This window comes from Bombyx mori, chromosome 14, assembly GCF_030269925.1.
Source record: "Bombyx mori chromosome 14, ASM3026992v2".
Taxonomy (NCBI): domain Eukaryota; kingdom Metazoa; phylum Arthropoda; class Insecta; order Lepidoptera; family Bombycidae; genus Bombyx; species Bombyx mori.
Window position 1 is genome coordinate 13210312 of NC_085120.1, and position 15612 is coordinate 13225923.

A 15612-nucleotide genomic window follows, 5' to 3' on the forward strand; every position below is an offset into this window, starting at 1 on the left:
TGTATTCTAAAATTGTACTCTAAAATATATCATATTTGGAATAAGTAGAGGTTAAAATATTTTTAGTCTATGTTATTATAAATTTTGAAGGGAAAATAAAAAAACAGCAATAACAATTTAAAATATTTATTTAGTGAGTAGGTATAAGCGTGTACGCAGCACAGCTGACTAGCAGTTTCCAAATAACATATCACATAATTCTCAGCTTCATTCTCAATTTGAATATTCCTAAAATAAAGCCAATAAATACCGAACAGCACATCACCTAGTTACTGCATAAAATAAGTTACAAATGGCTTTATTTGATTTCTAAAAATTAAATACATTTTTAAAACCTCATTACTTTTAGTAGAGTAAAACTATAATTGTCAAATCGTTACTTTTAAACTGGTATCTCGTATATTTAAAATAATATATTCTTTAAAAGCTTAATGTAATCAATAAGTGTTGTGCGAATATTTAGATGTCTACACTCAACTCCTCTATTTAAATAGGTACCTAAATTATATTTACAATATTTGTTTACAAGAAACAATGACTAGAAACTGCATCTAGAAAAATTGGAACTGAAATTTTTGATGATCGCAAAAGGATGCATGTTAACAGTGGAATGAGTTGTCTTTGGTAACATGTTTGAACATTTATAATGTAACCATTTTGGATTACATACTTTGGAAACATCATGATTTATAAGAGAGTTCAGTATATACCTTAATACAAATTTATAAAATAATGCTAAAACATTGCCGATTGCATAATTGTAGCAGATATCAGAAACATAAGACAAAGAAAAACACAATTACATTATGCAATCGTTATGTTAGTACAAATTTTATTATAGTAAATTATCTAATATCACTTGCTCCAATAAACACTCAACAATTGAAGCTAAAAATAAAACTATTACAATAAAACAATAACAAGTAAAATAATATTTAAAAACAATATGACAACCTAAAATTGACTAAAACAAAAATTCGGTTTAAAAAAAGAATGTTTTCAGCTGTCACAGGACCTCACTCATTGAGACCTAAGAATTAAGAGTTTATTGTGAATGGACACAATAAATTTCATTGGAATAGATAATTTTATGAACTGTAAATTGAAATAAATAACACAGAAAGCATATTTGCTGTTCTAAATACTGGAAATTAACTTAAATGAGATCATCAAAAGTCATCCATCCCCATCTCATGTCTGCTTTGTGACCATTGTGCTATAAAAAGCAAGGATATAATTTAATGAATATTATATAGTATCTTTAACTTAAACAACAGCATTCTTGCCGCTCAAGTGCAATGCAAGTGATAAAACTTCCATAAGGAAAGCAAAGCATTACCTTTGATTAATCTTGAAATTTGCAACATATAATTAAATGCTTTTATTTCTTCTAGTGAAACTTTATCTGGATTAATTTATTGGCTTGTGACACGAACATCATATCACAAAACCCATTTTATGAATATTGTTTGAGAAGTGCTAGTGATATTTGGTGGCCTCAATAGGTTCATGACTGATACAAACATATCATTGGTAGACTTAGGAGAACGAATCGCGACGAAAACGGATTGCCTTCAGTGATCCGTTTTATTTTGACAAATATAAATCTTAATACCTAAAATATTTAACACATTGAATGTTAAATCTCTAAAGTCGAAATTGAGTTAATATAAATTTCATTACTTCTAAGTAATGTAATTTATACCTTAATTTAATTCATAATTTACCACTTTAGATTTATTTCAGTTTTATAATGTATCAGTTTATATTTATAACACAAGTGAATCAGACTTTTCAACATCGGTCCAAAATTTTTATGATACAATAATTATTTTTGTACGTACACAAACAATTTCTGTAATGAGAAAGCTCTTGGTTATAATTAAATTTTGTTGTATTAATGAGTAAGAGCCACTTATTGTGTAAAAATGTACGAACATTTTGTTAAGTTACACAAGAGTACACAGTGGCTGGGATGGGCATTTCTCACATTTAATTCAGAAACCGATTGCTGTACATGAGTAGTTAGAGGCTTAGTCCCGCCTACCGCACCCCGGCGGTCCCAAGGCGGGGTGCGGGGCGGGGTGCGGGGGGCCGGGGTGCGGTGCGGGGCTCAGCGCGAGAGGGCCGCCCCGACCGCCGCGCCCGCCCGCCGCCCCCCGCCCCCGCAGTGCTCTCCGGCTCCGGTTCCCTGCGAACTGCAACTGCGGACGGAGCGTTCTGAGGAAGAAATTTTTTTTTTTTACGTTCATTACATTGAGAAATTTATATTTAATTAAATTTTCATTAAAATTGTTTTTTTTAAACACATGTTTAATAATTAACGTATCTTCTTAATTATTCGCGGGCAAATAAATATACCCATGTAAATAAAATGTATTTAAATTAAATAATATAAATGTTAACAAATATATTTACTAGATCACACAAAACATTAGATTATACAGATTAGATGTTGATTTATTGTAGTCGTCCGCCGCTGCGAATATCGCAGTGTTCCAAACGTCTACAATACGTCTATAAACGCAGTAAGATGGGGCAGCCGCTACACAGCCGATTAGTGGGCCGTATGTACGAACCTGCGGCGGCACGTAGAGGCGCGTGGTGGGCGGCAGCGGCAGGGGGGCGAGCGCCAGCAGCGCGCGCGGGGGGGCGCGGGGGCGGGCGCGGGGCCGCTCGAGCAGCGGCTCCAGGGGCGCGGGGGGGGCGAGGTCCCACACGTCGCGGTCGTCGTCGTAGCGCGCCCGCAGCGCGGCGGGGCGGCCGGCCAGCGGCACGAAGCTGTCGGCGAGCAGCAGGCGGCGGCGCAGCGCCCCCACCAGCGCGGCCTGCAGCGCCTCCCGCTCGCGCCGCTCCGCGTCGTGCGCCTCGCGCTGCTCCACCATCTCCTCGCGCAGCCCCGCGTACTTCGACAGGCACTTCTTCAACCTGCGACAACCCACGCCGCATGTACTCACCCGACAATATATTCGCAGAGTTACATTTTAACTACATACAAAAAAAAGAATGTATCGCAGTCGGATCAGTTATTTCAAATAGTTTCTTATTGAATGTTTTTGTAAATATGCTTAAGTAGAAACATGCCGATTGCAGAAGCGCTTCGGGTGGACCGATATAATTTGACGGAGAGTTGAGAAATAAAGAAGTAAAGATTGCCGCGCCCAGTAAGTCGGCTGTGGGGGCGGCGAGCGGTCCACTGACCTCTGCGTCTTGTGGTCGACCTCTTGCTGCAGGGTCGCGAACGTGTTGGTGACGATGGCGGCGGTCTCCTCCTCCAGCTCTATCTTCTGCTGCATCTCCACCTCTCTGTTCTTCCTCTCCGCGATCTCGAGGTTCCTCTGCTCTAGTATAATTTGGCTCTCGTTGAGGTTGTTGATGAGGTCCTTCCCCGCACCGCCCTGCACGAGCCGGTCCTCCAGCGATCGAATCTGTTGCTCCAATTCTTCAGTCTTTACTTTTTCTTGTTCTATCGTAGATTCCGCTAGAATGTTCTCGTTCTCTATACTGAGCGTGTCGTCTTCCGCTGCTGAAATAATAATTGTAATAAATACGGCATGTGTAAAGAGGGCAGACTCTTTTTAACGTCAGCTGTTCCCGCGCTTGCGCTGTTTGGCAGTCAGTTCGGGTTAATGTAGAATGTCAATAAAACAGCGGTGACAGAAATGAAGAACTATAAAGTTATAAAATTTAACATCAACATTGACATCTACAACGTAAATGCCACCACCACCACCACCACCAGCGGCGCTGCTACCTGCCCGTGTAGACTAACGAGACGTCCTGCTAACAGTATTTACGCAAATTATATCATTAATAATAATTTTGCGGGTTTTGATTTTTATTACACGATGTTATTCCTTCACCATGGGAGTCAATCGTGAACATTTGTTGAGTACGTATTTCATTAGAAAAATTTTTACCCGCCTGCGAGATTCGAACACCGGTGCTATCGCTAGATACGAATGCACCGGACGTCTTATCCTTTAGGCCACGACGACTTATAAGACGGTGAAGGAAGCATTAGAACGCGGGGGTCCAGTCCTGGCGGTCCGTGCTGGAGGCGTGTCGGCCGGTGTTCGGACTCCTCGTGGATTGCGTTAAACGTGACCGAGGGCGTCTCACCTTCTGGTTGTCGCAAATGCACGGGCCCGCGGGTGCTCCGGCCGACACCTGCACCGCGGCGCCCGATGGGAACAGATAGAGACAGAGTCGGCGCCGCACTTACCGTTGTCGGGGTGCGGCCTGGCGGGGCGCGGCTTCCTGGGCCGCTTCTCGATGAGCTTCCTCTGCTCGATGAGCGCGCGGAGTCGCTCGATCTCGGCCTGGTACTCGCGCAGCTTGGCGTCCTTCGGGTCCTCGTTGCGGACCGGCTTGTTCTTTATCGCTGAAATGGGTGCAGTCCAGTGTCATGTTAGGGTCCTCAGCTCCGAGGGTAACGGTTACAAAATTTGTTCGGCTATATACGAGGCCGTCAGCGCAAAAGTGGCCTAACCCACAATTTATCATAATCATGCTTATAATTATGTATATTGCAATTTATTTAAAAATAGTATATTTTGATGCAAAACCGGCCCATCCATAGTTTCACCCATAGATAACAGATGACTTTGTAAACATTTTTGCGCGTATTGTTTTTATGCCTACTCAAATTCAAATTCATGAAAACTTAAACTTCATTGCTCCATAATAATTATGGTAAGCTTAGGCCACTTTTGCGCTGACGGCCTCATATAAGAGAAAATAAGTAATTTAACTGCATTCGTCTAATTGTTTTCTTTGGAAAATATAGATAATATTGAATATGATAAGTCTCGGTACCTTTGGCGCGGTGCGCGTACCGCAGCGTGGTGACGGTCTCGTCGTAGTTGTAGGAGGCGGGCCCGATGTTCGCGATCATTATGGTCTTGCTGTTGCCGCCCAGCGAGTCCTGCAGAATCCGAGTCAGCTTCGAGTCCCTGCGCACACACAGATACTTCAATATTCTGTATCTTCCACACAATCACCGAGTCGACCGTTCATGAAAAACGACATTTAATTGCAGGGATGCGTACCTGTACGGCACGTGGGGGCTGTTCTCTGCGAGCGCGGAGATGACGTTTCCCAGGGAGGAGAGGGCCTGGTTGATGCGAGAAGCCTCGCGCAGTCTGTCCGCGGAGGCGCCCGTTTTGGACTGCCGCTCGCTTCCCGCCAGGTCCACGAGGTTCAACTTGCCCACGCTGAAAATATTCAAATATCTGTTATTGGAACTGAACTTGTTATTTATCTGGTCGGGTTGTTAGTGACCTTCTACCCGCCAAATCAATGTCTTTCTTGATGTCCACTTCAAGGGACATGAGCGAACTCGTTCTTGTCTCGAGCGTGTGAAAGCGTCGCCGACAATTCTAGCTCGGGACTATTAAGCATGAAATTATCATGTATGTCTTCAAATGTCTAAGCTTCCCGTGTGCGATGTTGATGTTTAGATTAGCTAAATAGACAGAGGCGCGTCTGTATTTTGTAGTTGTTTGTGTAAATCATTACAATATGTCCTGTAGCAGTACTTGAAGTGAACCATTTTCAAGAAAGTCTTTTCAAGTAAGTTCACCGGTCATGTAGTCTTCATTACAGAAATCGGTACCTGCTTAATGGATTACAGGACCCGTATTCGGACCCGTGTTTGGGCTTTATTGGTGTTGAGATTGTGAATCTTGTTTCTGTATTCATGCCTGTTTCATCTAGCAATCTAATTCTTTTCAGAATCAGTTTCGAACATTTGCTTTATGTTGACGGTGGGTTTTTAGATTAAATAACAGTTACGATCATTTGATAAAAAATAAAACAGTGTTGTTGAGTGTGTGTGGCAGGTTAGTTTAAATCAAAATTTAATTGTGCATCTGATCTGCAACAGCTGTCCCTTCATTTAGTTTAGTGGTTAAATCAAATTTTACAATAAGTTTGTTAATTCAAACCACTGTTGGTATGTCATATCGTTCCGATGTCGTGCCGAAACTAGGATCAAGGATAAATCGTTTCCCCTTTAAAAAAAATTAGAGCGCAAGCAGTGTATATTGAAAGGCCTTTGATGGAATGGAATGGAATCCCTGCCCACCGTTTCTTTGATTGGGCCCATAAAGAGGGTTGAGGATTCATTTTTAAAATATGCCTTATACCTTTTACGGGTATATTATTGACCTGGCTGAAAAACATCTTAATTAAAAAGCTTATTTGGGTTTCACGATACTTTTGATAATTGCATCTGAACCATGTAACAATTGATCGTATATAGTTCATTGATCGGTTCTTCTCGCCTTTAGTCTAGGCGCCCCTCGACGTCCCTTACGTATATACATATATGCCTTCCGGCGCAATATATCTAAACTATCGGAGCACTAGACTCGTTCATCGCCTCGCGCCGCCGCGCTGGCAGTTGCGCTCCTATTAAACGTTTCCTCCTTGTGTTCCGTTCTCACACTTATTGCTATGAGAAACCAAAACTATGCATTATATTTCTATAACGATGTTTTGAACATCATTCTGATGATAGATTTTTAATACAGAAACATTTTAACATTCAATGTAAATGGAAATTATAATACCAAGGATTTGGCCTTTATTTCTTTATTTTAATGGGTATTTCATAAAACAAAGGCAGAGGTACTTGAGAATAAACAGCTTTAGAATATTATATGACCTGTGTATTATAATGTATTTATTTAATTGTTTTCAAATGCAAACCTTCATAATTATGCATTGTATTTAGTTTCCGTTCTTGTTATTCTATTCTATAATCGTACCTGCTACGTGATTTTATGAGTGATTTTTGGAAGAAATAATCTATTTTCATCAAAACAATGTTTTTAATTAATCACCCGATTGGATATAAAACTAAAAAAAATGTATACGTGATTAGTTTAAAGAAACCAGAGATTACAGCGCAAAAGTTGTTTTAATTATACTATAAATAAGTACCCAAGCAAACCGATAATAAAGTAATCGAGTTAAAACTCAAATCTCAAATATATAGCTGCGTTTTGTTTTGTTTTTAATCTATTTCGAATAATTTTTGTTGTATGTTTGACACTAAATGTTAGCCCCTTTATTTCACAATTTCAAATCACATCAAATTCGGTTCTGCCACTGCGGATGAGGTGACCGTGATACACAAAAATCTTTACTATTTTATTCGATGTAATATTTGAACACAGACAGATAACCGTTTTAAAGAAAGTGACAATTAAGAGTTACAGTCGTAAGATTTATTTAATAAACCAATAATTGTAGCCTCATAATAAAATCTCTCATGTTACTTTCTTGGGTTTATATGTCTATAAAATGTAAGAACTGATTAGTTGCCAGGTGCGACGTACTATCGATCAATTGGGCATGTTCTTCCCAGTCGACATACAAATTTGATATTTGTAGGATTGACGTTGTAAGCTCTAAAAAAATCCCAATCTAAGGTATTAGTACTAAAAACCAAAATTTAGAACAATTTTTTTTATTGCTCACGGCCCACCTGATGTTAAGTGGTTACCGGAGCCCATAGATATCTACAAAGTAAATGCCCCCATCTACCACCTTGAGACATGAGTTCTAAGGTCTCAGTTTTTACAGTACAACGGCTGCTCCACCCTTCAAACCGAAACGCATTACTGCTTCACGGCAGAAATAGGTAGGGTGGTGGTACCTACCCACGCGGACTCCCAATACGTCCTACCACCAGTATTGTGTTATCAAACAATGAATCTGCTTGAAATGTCCGTGAGCTGAGAGTAATGCAAAACATGTGACGTACCCACTCGCAGCGAATCATGCGACTATCCCCCGACTCGTAAATGCGACGGGCTTATGATCTACGACCAATACATTAACTTATTGACTGATGATGGAGTGTAAAATGAGCCTACACGGTTGTCAGACAGCTATAGGTTGGCCTAACGTCACAAGGAGGACGACTCTTTTCTGTTGCTGTATCTGTGGGCCGTGAGCACCCAACGCTGGTCCGTGAGCTCCTCGATGTAAATAATGTAATAATAATATTGCTTTTTTATAAATACCACATTTGGCTACCTGAACTAGGTTCAGAACTAGAATTGATATTGTCCAATCCACAAATAGATGAAATAACTTTCATATAAACATTGAATGTATCATAAATTAATATAAAATCCAGGCGAAATCAACATGTATTTAATTACGTCTGCTTGTTGCCCATGAATTAAGGTCGCGATCATAATAATATTTGATCAACTGATAATAAATTTCAAATTACTGATTGATTTTTCAAGTTAAAAATTGTTTGAATTCGCATATACCAGGCCGATTTATCTCGTGTAACCAAAGTATTTAAAAAAAATCTCAGGCTCAAGATTCCTTTCGTTTTTTATAAATATTCCGGATAAAGTCATATCATTGGTACAATCTTTACAAGTTGCAAATGTTAATCTGTCATAAATAGGCAAAGTGAAAACGATTTCTCTGTTTGTCAGCCTATATTTTTTACTTCTTTTTTTGTTTAGTAGACATTGAAAAGGTTTTAGTGTTATCATTAAAACATTTTTGGAAATAATCGTTTTTTCCTTCAAAATGTCAACACGATAATAAAATAAAACAGAAAGTGTACAGAAAATAAATCTAATTCTTACGGAATTATGGTTGGTTACATTTCGATCGTTTTCAACAAACTAATTTAAAACAATATCGTTGTAGCCTTTTGTTTTTTGTTATTTAAATAATAAAACCATCATATGAGAGCTCAAAGTGAGCATATCAAGATCAAGTGAAGTGAGTGAACCTAATGTGTATATTGAGTTGTGTCAGTTTAACATGAAATTTATTTTCTGGAATGTATCCATTATACGAAAAAACAATGATTCAAAATCTAAAATGACTCCTAAACATAACATTGTTCTCGGAAAACTGATACAACACGTTCCTGAAATCACGTTTAGCATGAATAAGACGTGTTCAATTGCACACAATTGCGCACACCGACCAACGTACTAAATCCTCATTTTCACACTAGGCAATAAAATGTTTCAATAATTTCGTTACTCTTAATATCTTTAAGGATTTAAATTCTTAAAAGCCGAAAATCCTACCGAAAGATGTAACCGGTACATGTTCAAAAAACAGGCTTGGACAAAGTCTATCTTTCAATTTGAAATATAAATAAAACAGTTTAATCACATTTAAAATGAATAAATACCATTTCAAGGAAGATTTCTTTCCCCGTCTCAAATTGAAATGAATACATATAATAAAATTTAAAATATATTTGTCTCATACTTTCACAACACTATTTCATTTCGGCACGTTTTCCTGCAATTTGTGCCTTTACAGGGAAAATACTTGAAGGTTGGGATAGGTAATTTAATCTAATTGGCGATTGCTGTTTTCTTCTTAGACCTTCATCGCGTTACCGATTTGAGCTTTCTGTTTATTTAGTACTGCGGTTGTAAACGATAACAATAGCACGTTGCGTAGTTACGCACGCATTGATGCATGGGTCTGCTTGCGTCGATGTGTATCGTTTCCTTCCTGAGACGGTCCACGTCACCCGCGCGTCACTCTACATTATGGTAACGCGCGCCCATTTAGAATAATGATACGTAATTTTTTTGAGCACTTTCGGTGCTTGTTTATAGGTGTTATTCGTAAAGCTCTATTTGTATTGTAAAATCTGAAAAATTAGAATTAATATTTCAAGGTGGATGGCGGCATATACGTTGTAGATGTCTATGGATTCCGGTAACACCAGGTGAGGCGTGAGCTCGTCCACCCATCTAAGCAATAATTTTTTTATATAGTTTTACATATTACACAACACACGAACTATTCGTACTCGTACGTTGACAGCCTACATCAGGGGTCGCCAAATGGCGGACCGCCGACCCATTTTGTGCGGACCGCGAGAACAGTGCAACTTGCACAGTTCATTACGTAACTTGCAACAAGTATGTACGGAAATTTCCCGTACAGTTCTGGATAAAATTTGTGTGTATTAATAAATATACAGAACTACAAAAATTTGCTTTGAATCTTCTGACTTTGTTTGGGTCAACATATAAGCATTTTCATTATAAATACTTTTTTCTATAAAATGTTGTGCGTACCGCGATGGCGGGGATAGTCACTTCATATTTTAGAACGTGGACCCCGATCGAAACTAATTGGTGACCCCTGGCCTACACTACTATGGTAACATGGTATGTTCTCAGTGGACTCTAGAGGACGCTCAATCGATTTTAAGAATTAAGTAAACACCTGACATTTCAAAAACACGATGAATCAACAACAGCCACAATGTAAATGTTTACATTTATACTTCGACTACCGCTATATCATTATGCACAAGGCAACCTGTATCACAACAAAATACACACTAGTTAATCAACGATTTGTTCCGTATAAATTAATTATAAAATATTAACAAGATAACTTAATTAATCGGAAATATACAGGACGGACAAAGGAAACAAACAGTGGATTAACTGAATTACCCACGATATTTATTGAAAGTATTGATTCATTTAGCAGATGAGTTAGTTCGAGACCGGAGTGGTCGGGAAATTGCTAGCAATTTAATAATAATTTGGGGTAAAATATAGTTAAAATAAATGAAATCCACAACTAAACAAGCCTTCAAGGATAGGATTTTCTCCTGTTGTAGGTACCGGAACCATACAGATACGAGATAAGTCAACTTACTAAACCCTTGGGTTTATGTAAATATCTCTAATATAGATATAGACTTCAAGCGTGAATGGAACCCAACTACCAAGGCGCTGTAATCAACAGCTTTGTAGGAAACAACAAAGAGAAGATTTACCATCGAGCGGGTAATTTCACTTGGTAGAATGACGGTCCGAATGTTGTTCTGAACGTGTACATAAACCAGCTTGTCTAGAAAATGTGCTTAACGTGATTCAGTTTTTTCCGGATTTCTTCTACTCTGTAATAACTACCACCAAAGTGACGTCAACTGCTTTGAATGACTTGCTAGACTGCTTGTGTGTGTTTGCGAACAGGCAGTGCTCATAAGATTGAAACAATTGCTTTAAAGAAGCATTTTAATATATTTTTATGAAAGCTCAAAATAATAAAAGGGTAGTGCTGTACTATCGACCCACGCGTCACGACAGTTGGCGGCGCGCTGGCTGACCCTCGCGATGTGCGAATTCACAGCCCACGATTGGTATAAATATTGGCTTTAAAGGAAGTATTAATATACTATGTTAGTATAGTATACATATATCATTCGTGTGTGAGATCATTTTAAATTACCTACTTGGTTATAATTTGGTGGACGCACCAGTATAAAATTCGTAGTACATTTATCATTCAGGATATTTTTTTGACTTTTTGTTTATAGTTCCTGAATGATTACAGGGTGTTTGGTGAATCCTACATATTAAAGTTGCTGATTGATTTAAATAAATACTGGTACAAGAAGTGAGAATTTGAAAAATCAAACGGTAAAGTTTTCGCTAACGACAGCGAGCGCGTGTCACAATATAATAGCCTAAAAACAAATTATAATATAAAAGCAGTCAAGTGGCTGCCGTAACTTAATACTCCATTGTGATATGGAAGACATCTCTCGGCAACAACACGAGGGCGGATCTATTTTTGCTCAAGTCGCTTTTATATGACTTGTCTGTAGTTTTTTGCCCTTTTCTTGTGTTCTCGACGTCTATACCATAATTTTATAACAAACATTTTTTTAAACCTTATCCTATAAATTACCAAGTAATCCATACATTAGAACCAATCACCATTTGCATTATTTTATTTCTAAAGATGACATCATGTTATCCCAAAGTATGTAGAGACATATAATATCGGGATCTATCTCCCAAATGACATCCGTATAATGCCCACACGGACAAAGTATGAAGTGATAATTATGGTTCTGGATTTGCTATTGACGACGGAATTATAATGAATCGCAAATTTGCTATGTCATTTTGTTGGAAATTGGTAAAGACGTCATTTAACAGAGCAGCAGTAGGTATGTTATTATGATAGCAACATTTATTTTAAACCGAACAATATTAGTCGTGCAAATCATCATAATATTATGATAGAATTCCAACGGTTTGTTCCGTCAAAAAACTGTCTACACATTGCATAACAAAGTATAATATTTACAAAAGTACCGTGTAAATTGTTCATTACATAAACTATTGTGTGCGTTGCCCGACTGTTTGTACATTATGGTGTGTACTAATGACCTCAACGAGTCTATGTACGGTTTGTAAAACAAATATAATGTTGCGTTATCAAAGTTTCCTTTTTCGCACATTTGTAGTTTGTAGACTGTAGGTACATTTGAGGCTTTATATACATTTATGGTTTAAAAATAAAGTTCATTTAAAAGTTTATTCTATTAATTGATTCTTGGTCGTGTCATAGATGTTGTATGCACAGAGTATTTTATGGTACTATGACAGGCCTATTACATACATGGCTGCTTCCACTTCCTTATCCTCTGTAGTAGTATCATACCTAGTTTCCTACCTGACATCTTAATTCCTACACCAAGTTGTTTTGTCAATTAGGATCAAGGAAGGCGCTTCACATCAGGAGGACCGCGTGCTCATCCGTTGATCCAGCAAATTAAAAAAAACATCTACTACAGTAAATATTGATATTTACATTAGCTTTCTAGCCAACAAGAGTACGTATCTACCGGTGGCCATAGGTCATCCGAGAAAGAAAATTTTAAAAGGCAACTTTTCATCCTACTTACATCCTTTGATAAGACGAGTGATATTAAATAATTCAAACAGATTAAATTTGACAGGAAGGAATTATGAAAGGTAAGATCTGTGATCTTTTCCAGGAGTGAGGTGCTATCACCGACAAACAATTGTAGGTAAACAGCACTTAAATGCGTTAAGCTACAAGCTCGCTCTGAATGCTCACCTCATTGTGTTTTTCAAGGTCAGCAGTCAGGCGCGAACTTAGAGGGGAAGCGGCTTTTAGTCCTTATTTAATTTATTATTTCCTTATTTTACTAACTTCAAAAAGGAATTGATACAACTACTGCTGCAATATCCCTTGTACTTTAATTATGTTAATAATCTAGTCAATCAAATGACCACTTTTCCTTTTGTTTGATCGTGATTTGTACGTCAGCGTGTAATATAGGTATTTTAGGCACTTCAACTGCTCGAACGCAATTTGTCGTATGGTACGTGGTGGTGACAAGAATCTTTCATGGACCGCCAAGTAGCAAGCAAACAAACCTAAAAACATTAATATAAATACGAAGATAGTTTTAACATAATTTTAAATTATATCATTTCTTTTATTAATAGGCAGACTAGTTAACGGTTCCACCGCAATTATCATCCCATGATGTACGCAATATATCTACACCACTAAATAGGTTAACAGTCGTGAGCATTCATGAGCACGCTTCAATTTCTGTATATATCATTATTTTCAGGAATATTGATAACCGATCGTAAGCCAGCAATTAGATTACACATATTATTTTGTATGTGTTGGATGAGTATAATATGTGCAATTCAACAGAAATGCACGTCAAATTTACTTTGACAATATCTCATATCTCAGTCTCAGTAATATACCGCACTTCGCTCTTAATATTTGTTTCATTTAACTTCGAATCTGTGTAGAGGCGATGTGTCATTAATATTATTGAGCTGCTGAAGGCGGCGTGAACACCGTGAAGCCTTCACGCTAGACCGCCCTCGCCGACCCACTGCCCTCAACGACCACACTACATTATATCATCAATACGTCCTTATGTCTATGTAGGACGTGTAAGTCTTGAAGCAATAAATGTAGCTGAAAAGTATGATAATATGTATTATGTCCCCTCAACCCGCGTGTACAAATGCTGTTCATCCGGTCGGTCGAATAACTAAAACTCAATGTAAATACGCCCATGTTGAAAGTCACAAAAACAAATTGGGTTTATATTTTATTTGAAATTTTCACATACATATTTTCGCAGATTATACACAACAACAAACAAAGTTCAAGAATGCTATAAGATAAATAATACCAAAAGATCAAAAGTTAGATCATCGTTTTCGTTTAAGGCAAGGGCCCGGGTGAGTCAAGCTGCATCGCAAGCGAGTCGTTACTCACACGCGAGGACTCGTCGAGATCTCCTTTCATGGGGAGACCTCGCACGGAGGCTTACTCGAACGAGGGAGCCGAAGGAAGCTGATAAATTTATTTAACTCTACCTATACTCCGGAGCGGACGCTTACGTATATAAACTGAAAAGTACAAGTTAAATAGTTCGGTATGCTTCAAATGTGTCTTTGCGATTACCGGTATTGAACGGTGGTCATTTTGTATCTGATGATCTTCATGACTGACTTCGAACGAATTATAAAATAATAACAACGTAACAGTAGGTGTTGCGCTAACTGAAAGTGTAGCGCCTGTCGATTTTGGTGATATCTACTCGTATAGAGGTTTATTATATCCTGTCAATCGCAAATATTCCCATCGTTAATCTCCAAATTGACTAGTTTGGAATGGTCCATGTGCAGGCATTGCTGTGACCTATATAATGTCGTTTGTCTGCAGTTTTGATGAGTAGGTATCCGTTGGCGTGACGTGAATAGGACGTCGAGTCCGCCAAAACTGAATATTACACACAAAACCAGAATCCACGAGTGTCACGCTCTAATTACTCGGACAGGCGGTTACAGTATTCAAACATTATGATATTTCTAGTATTTATTCATAATGCACATTACAAGGTAAACACAACGCAACTACAATGCAAATTATTGGTCAATAGTAAGATATCTTGCATACGGGTAGAGTGCACTGCGTCTCAGTGCGTTCTGAAAGTGGGTTAAGCTACGCGCCGCTGACTTCACTGCAAAGGTTTCAGTGTAAAGGATTTCAGAACAAAATGAGCTCAAGCACAAAAGCAAACAAACGCTCAAAATTAATGCGATGAAACTTGTATTAATGACGTCATTATCGTTTACAAGCAGCAATACCATTAAATCCGTTGTAAATTTTTTAGAGAATATCAGAACATTCAGTTTTTTACTTCGAACACGTGCGCGCGTGACCCCCCGACATGATCGATGCCTTATTATTTAGCAACAAACCAGTCGAGGCATTGAATTGAATCGTTCGAATGACTGAGAGGAAGCTCGAAGATATTACGATATCTATGTATTAATTGTATAAAATATTTTTGTTCATCTTTTATTGCTTAGATAGGTGGACGAGCTCATGGCCCACCTGGTGTTAAGTATTCCCGGAGCCTATAGACATATACAACGTAAATGCCGCCACCCACCTTGAGACATGAGTTCTAAGGTCTCACTTTTAACAGTACAACGGCTGCCCCGCCCTTCAAACCGAAACGCATTACTGCTTCACGGCAGAAATAGGCAGGGCGGTGGTACCTACCCGTGCGGACTCACAAGATGTCCTACCACCAGTATTAAGATCTACCGTAAAATGTATTTGTTCCTTCGCGGATTACAAACGGCCGCCGGAACCCAAATCGTTGATGCCGCCGAGCACCTGAAGACATGAAGTCGAGATCTCTATTAGCCGAGTCTTTAATCGTCGAGTATTTCAGACGTTATCTTGGTGCGGAGAGCGACTAATTAACGA

The 15612-nt window shown here is 38.5% G+C and overlaps 1 protein-coding gene and 1 long non-coding RNA gene across 11 annotated transcripts in view; one reads left to right on the forward strand and one right to left on the reverse strand.

The window, feature by feature from the left end:
- The window catches only part of LOC101740770 (uncharacterized), a 41152-nt gene that overhangs the window by 621 nt on the left and 24919 nt on the right, over positions 1 to 15612 (forward strand). The window lies entirely within an intron of this gene.
- LOC101744927 (kinesin-like protein Klp68D) overlaps positions 111 to 15612 on the reverse strand; it is a 42266-nt gene continuing 26764 nt past the window's right edge. For 2 of the 4 annotated variants that reach the window (XM_062672227.1, XM_038015267.2), the window contains 6 exons: positions 5052 to 5216; positions 4819 to 4955; positions 4226 to 4384; positions 3202 to 3523; positions 2580 to 2928; positions 111 to 2220 (listed from right to left, as the gene is read on the reverse strand). In XM_062672227.1, coding sequence (XP_062528211.1) covers positions 2044 to 2220; positions 2580 to 2928; positions 3202 to 3523; positions 4226 to 4384; positions 4819 to 4955; positions 5052 to 5216 — 1309 coding nt within the window. In that variant the 3' untranslated portion in view covers positions 111 to 2043. Of the gene's footprint in view, positions 2221 to 2579; positions 2929 to 3201; positions 3527 to 4225; positions 4385 to 4818; positions 4956 to 5051; positions 5217 to 15612 lie in introns of all 4 variants that reach the window. The other 2 variants (XM_038015268.2, XM_038015265.2) reach the window with 1 other exon arrangement.